Genomic DNA, 18,950 nt, shown 5'->3' with positions numbered 1-18,950 from the left:
CATATCTGCTACACATAGCCCATAATTGCCAGTCATGTATTTCCTGGTCAGTATCTTCTGGTGGTATATACATTTTCAAAAATGTGTTTAAAGAATAGGAAGCAGTAATACTGGCTTCATGTCTTTTAAAACAATATTTGGGGCCCAGGCCAGGTGGCTTAATGTATAGAGCAGGCGTCCTCAAACTGCAGCCCCCTGAGGCCATTTATCCGGCCCCCACCGCACTTCCAGAAGGAACGCCTCTTTCATTGGTGGTCAGTGAGAGGAGCACTGTGTGTGGCGGCCCTCCAACGGTCTGAGGGACAGTGAACTGGCCCCCTATGTAAAAAGTTTGGGACCCCTGGTATAGAGCATTGTCCCAGTGCACCAAAGTTTTAGGTTTGATCCCTAGTCAGGGTATAAACGAGAAGCAACCAATGAGGACACAATATGATGTAACAGCTAAGTGAAACAACAAACTGATGCTTCTCCCTCCCCTACCCCCCAAATCAATGAGAAATTTTTTAAAAATAAAACAATATTTAGATGTTGTATATTCTTAATAAGACTGTTTTGTCTGCCAACCAACATTGAGTAATCTACGCTCTGGCTGATAGGTAGAATCATCTCTCTACCTGTAGTATAGGAACAATTCTAAAAAATCATTACAGATCATTCCCAAATCCCTAATTAAAACCACTTTTCATTTGAAGGAAGAACACTTTTACTTGGGTTTATATGATATTTAGTATACTTTTGGAATTTTAAATTTTGCCTTTTTTTTTTTATGAACATAGACTGCCAACTTTGTCTCCTTAAAAATGGGTGTCCAGCCTGACCTGCAGTGGTGCAGTGGGTAAAAGCATTGACCTGGAACACTGAGGTCGCCAATTCGAAACCTCGGGCTTCCCTGGTCAAGGCACATATGGAGTTGATACTTTCTGCTCCTCCCCCTCCTCTTTTTCTCTCTCTCTAAAAATGAATAAATAAAACCTAAAAATAAATAAATAAAAATAATTTTAAAAAAGATTGTTATAAAAAAAAAATGGGTGTCCAGTGTAGTTGCTCCCTGGTTTTACATTCTTGTCATTAGGTGCAATTTTTAAAGGAGATACAGAGTTTATTTTGTTTAGCATTCCTGATTCTCCTCATATACTATATTAAGAAATTAGATCCTGAACTGTCAAAGTAGGCCTATTATAAACAGGTCCATGGAAAGAAATCGGTGATCTTCTTTCCCTCTTCCTTAAAAGTAATAATGAGGCAAATCTGAAACAAAGTCACCATAATATTTTTTTTTAATTAAAGTAGAGAGTAGTTTATATACCAATGTAGCCCAACAAAAAGTCAAGTTTAAAAAGAACAAATGTGTTGGATTTTCCTTTGTTTGCTCAGTCTAGCTTAATTCCTTAGCCTTGTATATGATAATAATATATGTCTTAGCTTATTTGTGGAGGAAAAAAGGGAGTTCTTTACTATATAATGGCACTTTATTTTCAGTAGTCTGATTTTTATCTTCTTTTTTATAACCATAATAGACAGGAAAAAATGCGTTTTTTGTGGGAGATCTTGGAAAGATTGTAAAGAAACACAGTCAGTGGCAGAACATAGTGGCTCAAATAAAGCCATTCTACACAGTGAAGTGCAACTCTGCTCCAGCTGTACTTGAGATTTTGGCAGCTCTTGGAACTGGATTTGCTTGTTCCAGTAAAGTAAGTATTTTTTCATTATTTTGTCATTAAATTACTGCACTCAAAAATTCATTTCCTAACCCTGGCCATTGAGTAGATAAAGCATTGTCCTGGAAACACATTGGCTCTAGCCCTGGGTCTCCCGTACCAAGGTCGCCCATTTGAGCCTAGGTCAGCACACATATGATAAGCAATTAATGGCACAGTTAAATAGAATGAAATGATGCTTCTCTCTTCTCTCTCAAAAAATTAAAAATAAATATTTGCTTTCTAACTTGGTTACCCACAACATGACTTCTGGATGGGTTTTTAAACTCTTGTTTACATTTGTAGCCTAATACTGGAAATTTATAAACTTTTCAAGTGTACCAATGAAAGCTTCAGTGAGATGAACTCTTTAAAAGTTTTATCTTTAGTCAAAACCTTTTTATTCATTTTTAGGCTAGAGTTAGCTAGACCAAGTTATTTCTGATGACAAGCAATGTAATACTGTATTCTAAAGTATGAAATTCCTCTGATGGTAATTAACACCTTTTTAAAGGTTTTAACAAAGTAGTAGTATAGTAAGCATTATCAGGATATAAACTTTGACATTGAATAATCCTAACTTAGCTTCATATAATTTAACCAAAAAATAAAAATACAAAGTAGTAGTAAAATGTAAAATAATAGAAATTTTGCTTTTTAGGTGTCACTGTTAAATATCTATTTTTACAGACTGAAATGGCTTTAGTGCAAGAATTGGGTGTCTCTCCAGAAAAGATCATTTACATAAGTCCTTGCAAGCAAGTGTCTCAGATAAAGTATGCAGCAAAAGTTGGAGTGAACATCATGACATGTGATAATGAAATCGAATTGAAGAAAATTGCACGTAATCACCCAAATGCCAAGTAAGTGTAAACCTAAGTACCTGGGAATATTATCTTACTTGGTTAGGGTTTGGCTTTGTCTTTAGCCTGGCAAAAGGAGGCTTTTATGTAGAGCAGTGATATATATTGTAATTATTTTAACTTATTTAAAATCTCTGTATGAAAAAGAGATTTTATTTTATTGGCTGCCTACTCTGACCTTTCCTGTGGAGTTGGGATATGATAAGGGCAGTTTGGGGCATGAATTTATAATGTTCATCTCAAGGAAGATGTGGTTGGTGAGGTGATCAAGTTAGGACCACAGCTGTATTTTTATAGCCACATCAACTCTGCTAGTTATTTGTCATGTTGGGAACTGGACATATTTTGCTCACCTTTTACCTAAGGCTATATAATCTGTCCTTCGCTATAGTTCTTGAATGGTTGTCCTTAGTGATTTGAAGTGTTCTGAAAGCCCACATTCTATTTGAACAGGAAGTGTAATTTTTTTTACTTGTTCCTGCTTGTATCCCAAGATAAAATTTATTTTTAAAAATTATTTGGGCCTTGCCAGTGGCTCAGTGGATAAATCATGCAGCATGCCATGCCCAGCATGCAGGCAAACTGGGTTCAGTTCCTGGTCAGGGCACATAGGAGAAGTGACCAGCTGCTTCTCTCCCTCTTTCTCTCCTGCAGCCAGTGGCTTAGTTGGTTTGTGTGGGGCCCCAGGTGATAAGGATAGCTCCATTGGTCCAAGTATGTCAGCCTCAGGCACTATAAATAGCTCATTTGAGTCAAGCATTGGCCCTAGATGAGGGTTGCCAGTAGATCCTGGTTGGATGATGCTCTAACCAACCAAGCTATCCATCCAGGGCTAAAAAGTGTATATTTTAAAAGCAAAAAGTTTTAAGGCAAAATTAATGTCATGAACTGTTAGGTCAGAAGGACTTCAGAATGAACTAAAATACTGTATTAGCCCAAAATTGTTTGTTTACTTTGAATGAATTATTGTATGTGTTATATTTTCCTTGAAATATTTATTACCCATATTTTCCTTTTATATTTATAATTTTCTTAGTGATGTTAATTATAATTTTAGAAAGATATCCTGGATCAATAGGATTGATTACCCTGAAAACCTTTGTTTAGATAAAGGGCTTTTAAAGAAAATTCTAGGGATCCTGTCTCTAAAATATGATCTTCTGACTACAAGGCCCAAGTTGGACTGTTTACTGTGTTAAATTGTAAACTGAATGGTACATTCTTGATAGATTTGATTCTACCCTTAGGTAAAATAATTTTGCTTTTATCAGATCTGGCCTGTCATTACTCATCAGGACTTCCTTGGGAGAAAGGAGCATTTGTATACTATATTTGTAGTTTTTAATGGGTTTGTGATTACTAGAAGATTCTCTTGATCATTTTGTCTAGATTGTCATAGTGTGGAAAGAAATAATAGATTTGAATGAGTAGTCTAGATGGCTGCTTTTAAACACATAAAGTAACACTTCCCAGGTTTTTTTGTTGGCTATACAAGATTAATTAATAGGAGTGATACTCAAAATAAGTGGGTGATTGGTTAGCCAGGGTAGAATAGTTCAGGAAATTTGAAATATTTGAAGCTCTGAAACTTTTTATTGAAAAACAATGATGGCATTGCTATTCAATTTAGTCTTTCTAGGTGGATTTATGGACACCGGTGGACTTCATTTGAAAGTAATGTCTTTCATTACAGAGCCCTACCTATCTTTGCTGCTACAAGTCTTAAACTTCCTGCATATTCCAAATTCCATCCTTGTAAGCTTCATGCTTTAGGCCCTAATTGCTAGTTTTTTCTCTGTACAGGATTGTTTTTCATTAGGTTCACTTGATTCATCCGTCGCTGGATTTGGGAACACTGGCAACATAATGAAAACAATTCCTACAATCTTCAGGCTTCACATGTGCTGATGATGATGTAAACCCACTCTGCCCCAATCATCTTCCCCTTCTCTTAGGGTCTTACTACATATTGCAACAGAAGATAATATTGGAGGTGAAGAGAGTAACATGAAGTTTGGCACTACCCTGAAGAACTGTAGGCATGTGTTGGAATGTGCAAAGGAACTTGATGTCCAAATTATTGGAGTTAAGTGAGTATTTGTTTTAAACTTCATTTTATGGCCATAATTTTTGTCTTAAGATTATTGACTTAAGACTTCATTTGTATGGATTTATAGATTTAACCTCTAGTTTTTATATATAGAGATAATTTTTCTTATTCTTTATTTAGGAAAAACTAAAAATGTTTTATCACTTTCTTTTAAATTGAATGGAGGGGATTTACTTGAATTCTAATGATTGCCTAAATGGCATTCATCTTGTAACTTGTGTTATTTTTTTCTTCCCATCATTAAGACTTTTTTCATCTTTTTAATCCTTCAAGGAGCACTCAGTAGACTTTGTTTTATCCTCTTGATTTTATATGTGAGCAAACTGAGACCCAGAGAGATTTAATGATTTGATTATAGTCTCAGAACTAGGGTCAGAGTCAAATTTTGAGCATAAAGTTTGAAATTTTCTGAGTTGCCAGTCTTATTACAGTAAAAGTTCTTGCTTTGTTTTTTTTTTTTTTTTTTTTTTTTGCATTTTTCTGAAGCTGGAAACAGGGAGAGACAGTCAGACAGACTCCTGCATGCGCCCGAACGGGATCCACCCGGCACGCCCACCAGGGGGCGATGCTCTGCCCATCCTGGGGGTCGCCATGTTGCGACCAGAGCCACTCTAGCGCCTGAGGCAGAGGCCACAGAGCCATCCCCAGCGCCCGGGCCATCTTTGCTCCAATGGAGCCTTGGCTGCGGGAGGGGAAGAGAGAGACAGAGAGGAAGGCGCGGCGGAGGGGTGGAGAAGCAAATGAGCGCTTCTCCTGTGTGCCCTGGCCGGGAATCGAACCCCGGTCCTCCGCACGCTAGGCCAACGCTCTACCGCTGAGCCAACCGGCCAGGGCAAAAGTTCTTGCTTTTTAAAGAATCATCACCATTAAATCACTGCCTTAGGTGACAATATTGACATGAAAGTTTTCATATTTCAACTGAATTTATTTTTAAGTTAACATAGAGGAAAATGGACTTTTTGGATGTATACTATAAATTTTAACAGATTTGTGTAACCACTTCTACAATCAGGATACAGAATTATACTTCAGTTATTAAATTTAAGTATTCTCCTGATCTGTATCACTTAAATAATATTAACAAGTATCAGTAATACTCGGCTAAGTTAATGTTCGTTTGTATTTATTTCACAATACACATTTTTATATTTTGTCAGATAAAATTATACATTCAAATTAAAGATTTTGTGACCCAGTTTTATTGTTAAAGCCTGTCACTTGATTATATATACAAAAAGCATGCACCCAATCTGATAGCAATGAATCATGATCATTAACTCATTGTTAAGTATGGTAACTTTATAAATCAGAAGCTAGTGCTTTTAATACTTTAAATATTTGGTAAGGTTGAAGTAAATACTTGCTGTGTCAATATGGTGAATAAGAATTGAAAGGAATTATAGAAAGGGCCTCCAAAACTTGCTGCTGCTTTAAATTTATTACTTTATTTTTTTCAGATTTCATGTTTCAGGTGCTTGCAAAGAATCTCAAGTTTATGTACATGCTCTGTCTGATGCTCGATGTGTGTTTGACATGGCTGTAAGTTTTTTCCTTAAATTTTGACATTTAAACCCAGGATGTTATTTAAGTTTAACTATAATACATTGTTTATCTGTGAAGTATTTTCATACGTATTACACATTTTTTTACACTGTAAGCAGTTCTGTACAGTTACAATTTTTAAAGTGGGTGAAGGGATTAAATAGTAATTTACTTATCTGCAAGACAGTACAGTTAACATCAGGAAGCCAACATACCTGCTTCTGTTAGAAACCAAAAAAATATGCTGTATTTTATAAAGGTCAGAACAAATATATTTACCTCACTGGGAGTAGGGTTATTGAAATGTCTCCTATATTCGTTGTAATTTGGGAAAGCATTTTTTTTTTACAGAGACAGAGAGTCACGAGAGAGGGATAGATAGGGACAGACAGACAGGAACAGAGAGAGATGAGAAGCATCAATCATCAGTTTTTCATTGCAACACCTTAGTTGTTCATTGATTGCTTTCTCATATGTGCCTTGACCACGGGCCTTCAGCAGACCGAGTAACCCCTTGTTCGAGCTAGCGACCTTGGGTCCAAGCTGGTGAGCTTTTTGCTCAAACCACATGAGCCCACGCTCAATCTGGCGACCTCGGGGTCTTGAACCTGGGTCCTCCGCATCCCAGTTCGATGCTCCATCTACTGCGCAACCGCCTGGTCAGGCTGGGAAAGCATTTAAAATCCTTTTTTTCATCTTCAGGCAGAATTCGGCTTCACTATGAACATCTTAGACATTGGTGGAGGCTTCACAGGAACTGAATTTCAATTGGAAGAGGTAAACTTTGTTTATATTGGAATAATCTCTCATTCTTTGCTACGTTAAGTGTAGATGTTTAGAGAAGGGATTTTCCAATGAGAGGAACTTAAAGCTTTTGTAACATGTTTAAAATTTGATTCTGAGAAAATAGGCAGTGAAAAGACCTAGCTAACTTAAATTAAAATTTTAACTCTATAGCATAGTAACTTTTTATGACAAAAACATTTCTATTCAGTTGTGCTCTTACGGACTACTTGATGGCACAAATTTACTGCTTGCAAAGCCTAAGCTCTTTTATCTAGATGTACATCACTCCTTACCTTCTTGCTCTGCCCTTCTTTCTACATTCTATAATATCTAGAAACTGATTTGAAATTTTGCTCCTTTCTTCATAGACAGAAATATGACTACTCACCAGTAGGTATTTGCCTTTAGAGTTAAAATTCTTCATTATTTCCATTTTGTTAAACTTGGATGACTTATAAGCCTGCATTAATTGCTTGAACAATAACAGCTAAATAGTTAAGCTTCATGGGCTATAATTTTTGAATTCTCTAATTCAATATTGGAACCATAATGTGGGATTTCAAATCCATAGGTTAACCATATTATCAGCCCTTTGTTGGATGTCTACTTTCCTGAAGGATCTGGCATTAAGATCATCTCAGAACCTGGAAGCTATTACGTGTCTTCTGCATTTACACTTGCAGTTAATATCATTGCAAAGAAAGTTGTTGAAAGTGATGAATTTTCCTCTGGAGGTAAGTTACACAATTAATAGTTTCTGTTAGTAGATAAAGTTTTGGGTGGTGTTCAGCCAGCTATAGGCCATTAGGGAGCTTTTCAAAATGTCCTAGTCAAGGTTTCACTCCATAATAGTACCTGAATCCAACATTCTATACTGTTGTTTAGATGTATTTATTTTAGATACTCTTCCCCCCAGGTGATTCTTACCTGTTGTTAAGAACCAGCTAGTGTTTTATTGTGATCTCTGTTGTGTTTCTCTTAGTCACATGAGTCACAGGGAGAATCTGCCCCATATTTAACATATGTGACAAGGGCCAACAGAGTACTTTTAATCTGTCTGTAGGCAATCCAACAAAAGTATAAGCACCACTTTTTAAAAAAATAGGGCCCTAGCTCAGTGGTCAGCAAACTCATTAGTCAACAGAGCCAAATGTCAATAGTACAACGATTGAAATTTCTATTGAGAGCCAAATTTTTTAACTTAAACTATATAGGTAGGTACCTTCCTTATCGAGGTAGCGCCCGCACGTGGTATTTTGTGGAAGAGCCACACTCAAGGGACCAAAGAGCCACATGCGGCTCATGAGCCACGGTTTGCCAACCCCTGTCCTAGTGGGCTCAGTGGATAGAATATCAGCCCTGCGTATGGCCATCCCAGTTTCAATTCCTAGTCAAGGCACACAAGAGAAGCAAACATCGGTCTCTCCCTCCTTCCCTCCCCATCTCTCCCTCCTCTCCTCCCCACAGCCAGTGGCTCAGTTGGTTTCAAATGTGTCACAGGGTGCTGAGGATAGCTCTGTTGGAGCGCATCAGCCTCCTGTGCTAAAAATGGACTGGAGCATCAGTCCCAGACAGGTGCTGTTAGGTGGATCCTGGTTGGGGCACATGCAGGAGTCTGCCTCACTATCTACCCTCTTCTCTTAAAAAAAATGTGTTGGAGGTATCCTTCTACATTAAGGAGACTTATTTCATCCTGTAGTTTTTTTCCTTAAATGAGCAAGAGTAAGAGCTATTTTTACTTTTTGAGTTTTTTAATTTCTTAAACATCTGTATTATCAAAAGCTGTGAGTGTAATATACCACCGGGTGCATTCTGTTTTTCTCCCTTTTCCAACCGTGAGAAACCTAGCTCTCATTCTTTCTCGCTCTCTCTCTCTCACTCTGACTCTCTCCCTCACTTCTGTAAGCCTAGAACACACAGAAGGTGTTTTTAGAATAGCTAACCAAAACCACTGCAAAACAGTGATTTACCTAGACTCAGTATCTATTTAGGGTTTTTTTGCCATAAGTTTATATACAGTAAGCACATCTTAGTATATAATTCGATGAATTAATGAAGGCATACAACATCCTATCAAAATACAATTTTTATCTTGGAATTATTTTTTTGTTTTGTTCCCTTGCCAAACACGATTCTGATTATTTTTCCACCATAGATTAGTTTGAACTGCCTTTGAACTTTATATAGGGAATCATATAGCATATATATATATATATTTGTATACATATATACAAATACATAATATGTATTTTAAGCAATAGAAAAGGAGGGGTACAAAGAGATGAGAGGCATCAACTCATAGTTGAGGCTCTTTTGATTGCTTGTCTTACGTGCCTTGACGGGGGGCTCTAGCCAAGCCAGTGACCCTTTGCTCCAAGCCAGCAACCATGGAATCATGTTGATTATCCCATGCTCAAGCCAGCGATCTCAGGTTTTGAAACTAGTATCTCAGCCTCCCAGGTCAGTGCTTTATCTCCTGCACCACCACTAGTCAGGCTATCATCATTTTGTTTAAGAAAGCTCTGTGTAGCTTACCGGTGCTGGTGCAGTGGATAAATCATTGATCTGTGATGCTGAGGGTCCCCATATCAAAACCCTAAGGTTGCTGGCTGGACCCCACTAGAGACAAGGCATGTAGGAGAAGCAATCGGTGAACAACTAAAGTGAATCAACCACAAGTTGATGCTTCTCATCCTTCTCTTCCCTCCCTCTCTCCCCGTCTCTCTTAAATAAAAAAAAAAAAAGCTCAGTATATCTGATGGACTATTGTTTTATATTTATTGCTAATATTTTATATGAATATACGTTTATACATTCTCTTGGCTGATGAATATTTAGTTTTAGTTTTTGGCTGTTGTAAATGAAACTATATAAACATTCTTATATGAGTCTTGTGGACACTTCATTTATTTGGGGTATATGACTAAGAATGCAATTGCAGGGTCATAGAATAGATGTTTTCAAAGATTTCAAAGTGGTGTTAATATTTTACCGTCCCACTGACGGTGTATATGTGTAATATATGTAGGTTCTGGGTTTTGCCTACCTTCACTGTTACACTTTTGGTCTTATCTGTTCAGTGGGGGTGTGGTGATGGTAGCAGCTTGTTGCAGTTTCAATTTGTATTTTCCTGGTGATGAATGATACAGAGCACTTTCTCATGTGTCATCTTCCTTTGTGAAATGGGTTATTTGGCTAACAGTTTTAAGTTATGTTAGTTACATTGTTACATATTTTGAGATGTAGAAACTAGAAGCAGTTATGTAAAATTTAAATATATTTGATAATACTTTGCATAATAACTGTATGAGGCATTTTACTATAAACTCACATTCATTTTTCCTCTTTATTTCAGTAGAAAAAACCGGAAGTGATGAACCAGCCTTTATGTATTATATGAATGATGGTGTTTATGGTTCTTTTGCAAGTAAACTGTCTGAAGACTTAAATACCATTCCAGAGGTTCACAAGGCAAGTTCTGTTACAAATAATATCAGATCTGTTCATTTGGTAATTTATAAACTAACTGTTAAACTATGAGCTGTTACTTTCTAAGATGCATCCCATTTTAGGTACGCGTTCTTCTGGCTTTAGTCTGATTCCTGCAGTCTGTTTCCTTAGAGCAGTGGTTCTCAAACTTTTTGAAGTTGGGGCGCATTTAAAATCCTACAAATAATTGTAAGCGCACTATATACAAATTTCTGAGAAATATGTTATAATAATTAAGTCAAATATTACAGAAAAAATATAAAGTCCAAGTGTGCTTTTATGGTAATTAAATGAAATAAATACAACAAAATTAAATTTATTCTGACATTAAACATTTTGTTGCATTTTTTTGAGCTATGCTTTTTAGAATTTGTAAAAAGAGGGCTTAAAAAATAAAAAAAAAATGACAAAAGAATTATCTTTTTATATATATATATATAGAGAGAGAGAGAGATACATTCTTAGTAAGATTTAGTAAATATGGCAGGTCCCGGCATGAATGTGCTTTTTTATTATTGTGTTTATGAGAAACATGAGCCTGATGTGTCCTAGCGATTTCTTCAGTGTTTGGGCATATATTTGAATGGAAAAGTCTCATTTCCTCGTCAATACATGGAAGAATCCCTCTCTTTTTACTCTTGTGTTGAGGGTAGAAAATCCTAACTCACATAAATAGGATGTTGAAAATTGTAGTAAAATGTTCAAACCTTTTTTAGATACTGCCACATATTATTTTATAGAAATTCAAAAGGCTTCAAGAGACAATTCCTTATGTTTCATCATCAATCCATGATCAGTGGATATAGCTGCCAGTTCTTCTTCTTCTGTTAATGTTAAGCCAAAATCACTTGAAGCTACCATGAATGGGTTTCTAATCCAATCGTATTGTTCAGTGTTAAGTGATGGAAAATGCTATAAATTAAATTCGGCCCATCAGCTTTTAAGTCCTATTTTATTTACATTTAACTTTTGCTCACTTCCAGAATCGGATTCTTCAATATCTCGCTTCTTTTTGAGAAATCTATCCATTTTATTTGGGTGTATTTATCTAAAAATAATGATGTGTTAATAATAAAGATAATGATGTTAATAATAAAGATAGTGTTGACAAAAAGTGGTATTTCTGTAATGAAATGGTATAATAACTTTATTTTTATGTCTGGGCACATGCTGCAAACCAGCGCAGCTAGTAATTCCAGGTCCCGAATGGGAATGGTGCTGAATTAAGAAAATACAGAAGAAAATATGGGGTTGGGAGGGCCCTGTAATTGCTGCTGGCAAGAACAAAGCGTGCCCAAAGACCGCATCTTTCTTTCTTTATAGGGCAAAGTGAGGCCATTAGCAAATCAACATATATCATTTTTACACCAAACAAAGGATAGAAGAAACTTGCCTCCAGTCTTTCTGGGGAGCATGAGGGTAGTGTAAACAATCCAGCACCAAAGCTTAACAGCCTTTTGCAACCTAATCAGGCAAGTGAAGTGGGGTTTGGGCAGACTGTCAGCTTACAGCCAATTCCCCACACTTGTCCCCCCAAAATCTAAACTCCAAAAACCCTGTTGGTTATTTGGTCCTCAACAGGTACATATTTCTCTGGATAACCATAGGGAGCACCTGGAAATCTTCTACGGCGCACTAGTGCACCTTGGCATACACTTTGAGAACTACTGCCTTGGAGTTAAGGGTCACCACTACCACTGCCCCTTGCTCTATCTAGATCTGCCTCTCATGGGCATAGTGGACCCAAGATAATGAAAAATGCTCTTATCTACCCTCAACTTCAATACCTGTATGAGTAAAAATAATTAAACACTTTTTTTTCCTACAGAAATACAAGGACGATGAGCCTCTGTTTACAAGCAGCCTTTGGGGTCCCTCCTGTGATGAGCTTGATCAGATTGTGGAAAACTGTCTTCTTCCTGAGCTGAATGTGGGAGATTGGCTTATCTTTGATAACATGGGGGCAGATTCTTTCCATGAGCCATCTGCTTTTAATGATTATCAGAGGCCAGCTATTTATTACATGATGTCATTCAGTGATTGGTAAGGTGTTTTTCTTTTAAAGCAGATTAGTTATTTTAGTTGACAAAATGTTTGCTCATTTTAATTTTGTAATGAATGCGTAACTTAGAAGTAATAGCAAAGTTTTCGTCTTTTAAGAGTTATTGAAAGATACTTTATAGTCCTATTGTCTGTTGGGTGGTTGTGTTGCCTTTGTGCATAAATTCAGAATTATGCTTACCTTTTTCTTTTTATGTAGGTATGAGATGCAAGATGCTGGAATAACTTCAGACACAATGATGAAGAACTTCTTCTTTGTGCCTTCTTGCATTCAGCTGAGCCAAGAAGACAGCTTTTCCACTGACGCTTAAACAGGCATTAACGCTTCTTTAGATCTGAAGTTGCAGGTTAAGTTTGTCTGGTCTACATTCCAGTTTGGAAAAAATTCAAACAATCTTATTCTGTTAATTTTCTTGGAAAAAAAATATTAGTAATAGCTATTTGGGACCAGACAAAATCAGCTTTCATCTATAATTCATTGGGGGTTAATTGCAAGTTTAGATAATTGTATTCAGATTTAAACTTACCAGTTTGTCCTTAGCCCTTAAGCGTTTAAAATAAAATATGCAACAAAATGGATGACTTAGTGGAGATGGAAGCCCACTAATTGGGTTCCCCATTAAATCGTTTACATACAAGTACACAGTTTTTATACTAAGGATTCGTGTTTAAAAGTCTTGTAAAGTTAATGTCTTTCACCCAGATATATCAAATGTCAGTGGAAGACCAGTGTGACTTCATTAGATATGTTTAGTGTATTTAGAATGTGTAAATTTGTGCTTTGAACTGTAGTTTAATAAATGTAAAATTGCATCGTAGTATTTGTTGTATTTGACCGAATGTAACCCTTGTATGATCGCAATAAAAATTTGTGTAGATTTTACTGTTTTTTTCAGGCTAAAACTTTGGGAAAGGGGCTAGCTAGCAAAGGTAGTTTTGAAATAGATGTGTATATGGACTGTTTTGAAGGTTATTTTCCTTATAGGCCACTTAAGTTTAGTTTGACAATACATTTTTCAGTTATTTAATTAGTAATTTAAAATAAAATGTTTGGTAAGTCATTGTGAAGTTCAGATGCATCATGGAGAGTTGATGTGCAGCAAGCATGATGTTTAACAATTTTAACACCAAAATGTTAATCCTGCATAAGCCAATAGTAATAATAGGTGTTTCTGTATAGATAGAATGTGTAGAGTACCTTAGTAAATCTTTGAATCACAAATCTTTTGGCTCAGATGGACAATTCTATTAAATACTTTGAATGAACCTGGGGGGAGGGAAATAAAAATTGCAGAAAACTCTGCAGCGCACTAAAACTTAAAGAAGGGCTACACCTATATTCAGAAACCTGATGCTCTTTTGCACGGAATATTATTTAAATTCAGAGTTGTGAAAGATTGGGGGTTAAGCACACCTATTTTCAATTTCTCAGTTGCAATGATTTCAACACTTTAGGGTGGTTTGTTTAGCCAATCACTTAGTTTCTTATTTCCCATTTGTTAAGTTTAGTAATTGCTTTTAATTCTTTCATACTAAAATTTTATGGTGATTGGGGGGAAAGAAGTGTCACTAACCTGACAGTTGTTGCCAGGAATTTGCATTGTTCACTGCTAGTATATTAGTAGTTCTAGATCTCAGAATCACAATAGTAATAAACAACAGGAGTCATTTTTTCCTAACTTACTCTATGTTCAGAGGTGGAATTTCTGTCTCCCAAGAGGAAATGTGACTTCACTTTGGTGCCAATGGACAGAACATTCTACCTTTGCTACATAGGAGAAGTTTGGAATGCACTTAAATAAGCTGGTTTTTACACCTTGATTTCAAGGTAGAAAGAAATAGATCATGACTCTCAATAAATTTCAATCTCTTAAACCAGTAGGTGCTTAATATTTTTTGATTTGACTAATGCCCATTTGAATTTTATGGGTTATACTAATATAAAAATATTTAGGACTCCAATCCATTGTCATCTTATACCTTGGACTTTTCGCAAGGTATATTATGGGGTTTTATGCAAAATTCCAAGCTACCATGCAACTTTTTTTAACCGTAATGAGGAGGAGGAATTGTTCCTAACCTTTACATGTTGTGCTTTGGTCCAGAAATGCCAGATCTTTTAAAAGATGGTACAATTTTGAGTCTTTGGCTTGACTATACAACTTAGAGCTTCACGGCATGTCAATTTTGCCATACTCATAGGAGAGCTGTTCTATGTATAAACAGCCTAGAATTGCAAAATCACATGTGAATGATATGGTAACTTTAAGAAATGTCTGTATTGTATTTGTTGAAGACTGCCATAAATCTGAAGTTTGAACTTAATGTATTTCAATTTGTATGCTAAAAAAAGTACTGCATTAATGTAACAATCTTTTTTTAATTTACAGTATTGTAATCTTGGTTTAGAATTTAACTGAATATAAACCCAAATGATTTCTATATAGTAAATTGAACTGTAAAGGTAACTTGTGTGTGATTCTGAATACACGGATAAAATGTTTTTTATTCCTCATGTTTTATTTTGATGGCTTCTATTGTGAAAGTTGAAATTTCACATGTCAGCTTTGTATATTACCATACTTTCCCATGTATAAGACACCCCCATGTATAAGATGCACCTTAATTTTGGGGCCCAAAATTTTAAAAAGACAACAAGCACGAAAAAGCGGGAAATGCAAATTTAAAAAAAAAACTGTACAACACTGTAAGATGCACCCAGTTTTTAGACCCCAGATTTTTCAAAAAAAGATGCATCTTATACATAGAGAAATATGGTAGATTGTCTTTCAGACTCTTCTTTATTACAAAGCAACAAACTGAATTTGGTCAAGTGATGCTGGACATTACATATGGAACAATGAAGGTTTTGATAAAGTCCAGTATATATGTGAGCACTATGATGTTTCTAGGGCCACATTTTTTAGGCACATTGGCCAACCGCCTAACAATTTTAAACTTAGACAAAAGGAAATCATCTATAAATTGAGCTAGATATCACAAGTATGCATGAGCACTGATAATACCATTTAGTGCAGATTGGGTTGAAAAAGTCACACTGCTGTTTCTTTTTTTCTTTGTTAGGGGGATTACTCTATTTCATCACTGTAGTTATTAGCAACTTGATCAGCAGTAATGAAGAATGCTTGCTTGCTTGCTTAATTGGCTTATGAAAAAAAGTATGAAATCCTACAAATACTTTAATTCTTGTCCATCCTGAAGGCAAAATAGAGGTATAGTAAAGTATACTGTTCACAAAACGTAGGGGATATTTCAAAAATGAATATGAAGCTATAAAATATCCCCTGTGTTTTGTGAGCAGTATATTTGCAGGTACAGGTTTTCATAATGGCCTAGGAGTTAGTGACAGAAAAATTAGTTCTGTCTTTACTGGCCATTTGCTGGGGGCGGATTGCTACCTGCTTAAAACAATATGCTACCAGCTTTAAGGTGGCTGTATTTTGATGGCAAAAGTAAGTTACACCTATGTTTTCTGGAGCATTTTTTCTGTTGGGCCCAGAATCAAATTTGAGTCCTGGATTGTTCGGGTTAATATTTTCCTAGCTTTATGTGATTGCTAATTTGGGGCAGGGAAGATGTAGAAAAATAGGAAAGCGCTTTTAAGGTTGAAAAAATTCTGGTAACATATGATAATTTGGGTAAGTTAAAGCTAACTTGAAAAGTAGTAGTTCCTATTAAATATTCTGAGGAATTTTGTGCTTCATTTGCTTATTACAGATGTGGGTGCTGTATCATCTTTTTTGTTTTTTGTTTGCTTTTTTTTTGACAAGGATAGAAAGGGAGAGAGATGAGAAGCATTAGTTTTTCATTGAGGCACTTTAGTTGTTCATTGATTGCTTTCTCGTGTGTATCGTCTTAATCATAATACACATCTTCACCCAGAAGGGGGTATTGCCACTCCAGGCCCAAGGCACTCTGACTTTGTCACACAGTTGAAGTTTGGATTTATCTATTGGAAACGGACTGGGCAAACTAAAAGTTTTTACTTTTTTTTTTTTTGCAGAGAGAGGGATAGACAGGGACAGACAGGAATGGAGAGAGATGAGAAGCATCATCAGTTTTTCATTGCAACACCTTAGTTCATTGATTGCTCTCATACGTACCCTGACCGCAGGCCTTCAGCAGACTAAGCGACCCCTTGCTCAAACCAGCGACCTTGGGCTCAAGCTGGTGAGCTTTCCGCTCAAACCAGACAAGCCCGCGCTCAAGCCCGCAACCCCGGGGTCCCAAACCTGGGCTCTCCAGGTCCCAGTCCGACGCTCCATCCACTGCGCCACCGCTTGGTCAGGCTACATTTATTGATTTGAGAGAAAAACGTTCCACTTGTTTATGTATTTATTAATTTGAGTCTTGTGTGTGTGCCCTGACTGGGGATAGAACCCACAACCATGGTGTATTGGGATGAAACTAACCAACTGAGCTACCCAGCCAGGGCAACCTTTTTTTTTTAATGTAGTGACTAGAAGACTTAATTACCCAATGTGTTCATTTTGTATGTTGTGTTGTACTGGCTTCAAATGCAATTCCACTGTTATATGGTCTTTTCAAATTCCAACTCGACCATTATACTGCTTATGCCTGTCAGCCTTTGCAGTTGATAGCTTAGAAAATTAGTTGGTCAATTATAGGAAATTGGTAAGTTAAGAATCTGCAATTGGCCCTGGCCAAGTGGTTTAGAATAAAGCATCGTCCCCACCCACTGAGGTTGCAGGTTCAATGACCAATTGGGGCACAAATGAGAGGCCATGAGTGCACAACTAAATGGAACAACTAAGTAGAACTGGCAAGTTGATGCTTCTATCCCCCTCTTCTCAAATCAATGGGGAAATTAAAAATCTGTTATTGATAGATGAAGTGGTTGTGCATTGGTAAAAGGAGTGCGCAAAAGATGATATTGCAGTAAACTAGTAGCACCCTACTCGATTAAATGTTCTAGATTCTAGTTGAAGCTTCCTAAGAATTGGTGCCAGACTTCATGTTGTGTGTGCCTGTGCCTACAGGTCACCAATTTTTAGCAGCAGTATGTAGAGGGGACACTTGGCTAAATTGTCTATTTCACTGATTTCCTCCCATCTATTATGTTTCTTAAATTGCTCTACTTTTTCGGCTCCATATCCCATCTTGTTTTTCACTTCTGCAACTTGAAGTTCCCAAGCTAATGGTGTAGTATCTTATTTCTGAGGATTCATTTTTTAGACATTCCCTCTCCAGCCTTCCCCAAATTCTAGATAGTGTTTTCTCCAAATTATTATTTTCTGTTTTTGACTTGGTCTGTGTCTTGCAGGATTTAAAGGTATTCCTCTGGTGTCTGGTAACCCTGTGTCTGAGTTGAGCTGAAGAGCTAGTCAAAGCTGTGAGTGTAGTTTTCTGCTGAAACAATGTCATCTGTCTTGCTGGTTTAGTTGGATGACCTCTGACATCGTTATTTTTAAGTCTGCTAATTCTCAGTGAATTCTCTTCATATTCCTGCCTGAAGGGTGATGGGCCATCTGCCAATGTGTGAGAAGCCAAGTGAGGTCAGAGGGTCAGGCTTCTGTATACAGTGTACAGTAGGACAGCTCTGCTTCCACTGGTGTCTTGTGTCCACTATTCCGGAAGCCTGTTTGCCTCTAGACAACGAATGTCCTTTTTTTTTTTTTTAATCTTAGAGAAACTGCTGTGTTGTTCTTAGTTATGCATTCACTGGCTGATTCTTGTATGTACCCTAACTACAGGTCAAACCCGAAACCTTGGCATATCAGGATGATGTTCTAACCAACTGAGCCACCCAAATATCCAGTCTTGCTGAATGAGAGGAGGACTCTTACCCAGCGTGCAGCATAAGGATCTGGGATTTAAATGCTTAGACTTTCAGGCAGTCCATCTTTGCCAGTGGTCAGGGCTGTGGCCAACTTGTGCACCCTTTAGAATTTGAGCTTTTGGTTTTCCCGATTGCCTGCTTGAGACTCTTGTTTCTTCCAGCTGCTAAGTAATTTACTAATCTCTCCACTTTCCAGGTTCTGTTTTTTATCTCCTAATCTATCATTGTGTTTTTGCCCTTATAAATTTCCCTTTTTGTTCGGGAAGAAACAAAAATAGATAGGTGAATGCCTTTGTTACTGTGCCTCAATATATAGAAAAACTACATGCATAAACCTTGGTGTCAAATTAAAGGGTCTTTTACTGGGGAAATCAAACTATCTCCATGTGCCTCGTGGAATCTAATTTGGAAGGAATTTTAAAGATTCTATTAATAGTGTCCAAAATATTAAAAGTTTAAGTTTTTGCACAAGGTTATAGGAATAGTATATATGATAGCATTTTAACATTTGACTCGAATCTCTTCTGGATTGTTGGTATAAGTGAACCAACAATCCTTTACTATAGTCATAGACTATGGTA

General features: G+C 36.7%; 1 protein-coding gene across 4 annotated transcripts in view; it reads left to right on the top strand.

The window, feature by feature from the left end:
* Positions 1-15,063, top strand: part of AZIN1 (antizyme inhibitor 1) — a 36,471-nt gene extending 21,408 nt beyond the window's left edge. For all 4 annotated transcript variants that reach the window (XM_066379274.1, XM_066379271.1, XM_066379272.1 and 1 more), the window contains 9 exons: positions 1,518-1,691; positions 2,388-2,560; positions 4,516-4,650; positions 6,128-6,209; positions 6,915-6,989; positions 7,570-7,732; positions 10,354-10,469; positions 12,316-12,530; positions 12,748-15,063. In XM_066379274.1, coding sequence (XP_066235371.1) covers positions 1,518-1,691; positions 2,388-2,560; positions 4,516-4,650; positions 6,128-6,209; positions 6,915-6,989; positions 7,570-7,732; positions 10,354-10,469; positions 12,316-12,530; positions 12,748-12,859 — 1,245 coding nt within the window. In that variant the 3' untranslated portion in view covers positions 12,860-15,063. The remainder of the gene's footprint in view (positions 1-1,517; positions 1,692-2,387; positions 2,561-4,515; positions 4,651-6,127; positions 6,210-6,914; positions 6,990-7,569; positions 7,733-10,353; positions 10,470-12,315; positions 12,531-12,747) is intronic.
* Positions 15,064-18,950: the final 3,887 nt, after the last annotated feature.

This window comes from Saccopteryx leptura, chromosome 3 (assembly GCF_036850995.1).
Source record: "Saccopteryx leptura isolate mSacLep1 chromosome 3, mSacLep1_pri_phased_curated, whole genome shotgun sequence".
NCBI lineage: Eukaryota > Metazoa > Chordata > Mammalia > Chiroptera > Emballonuridae > Saccopteryx > Saccopteryx leptura.
Note: the sequence above shows the minus strand (reverse complement) of the source record. Positions and strands in the feature narration are given on the sequence as shown.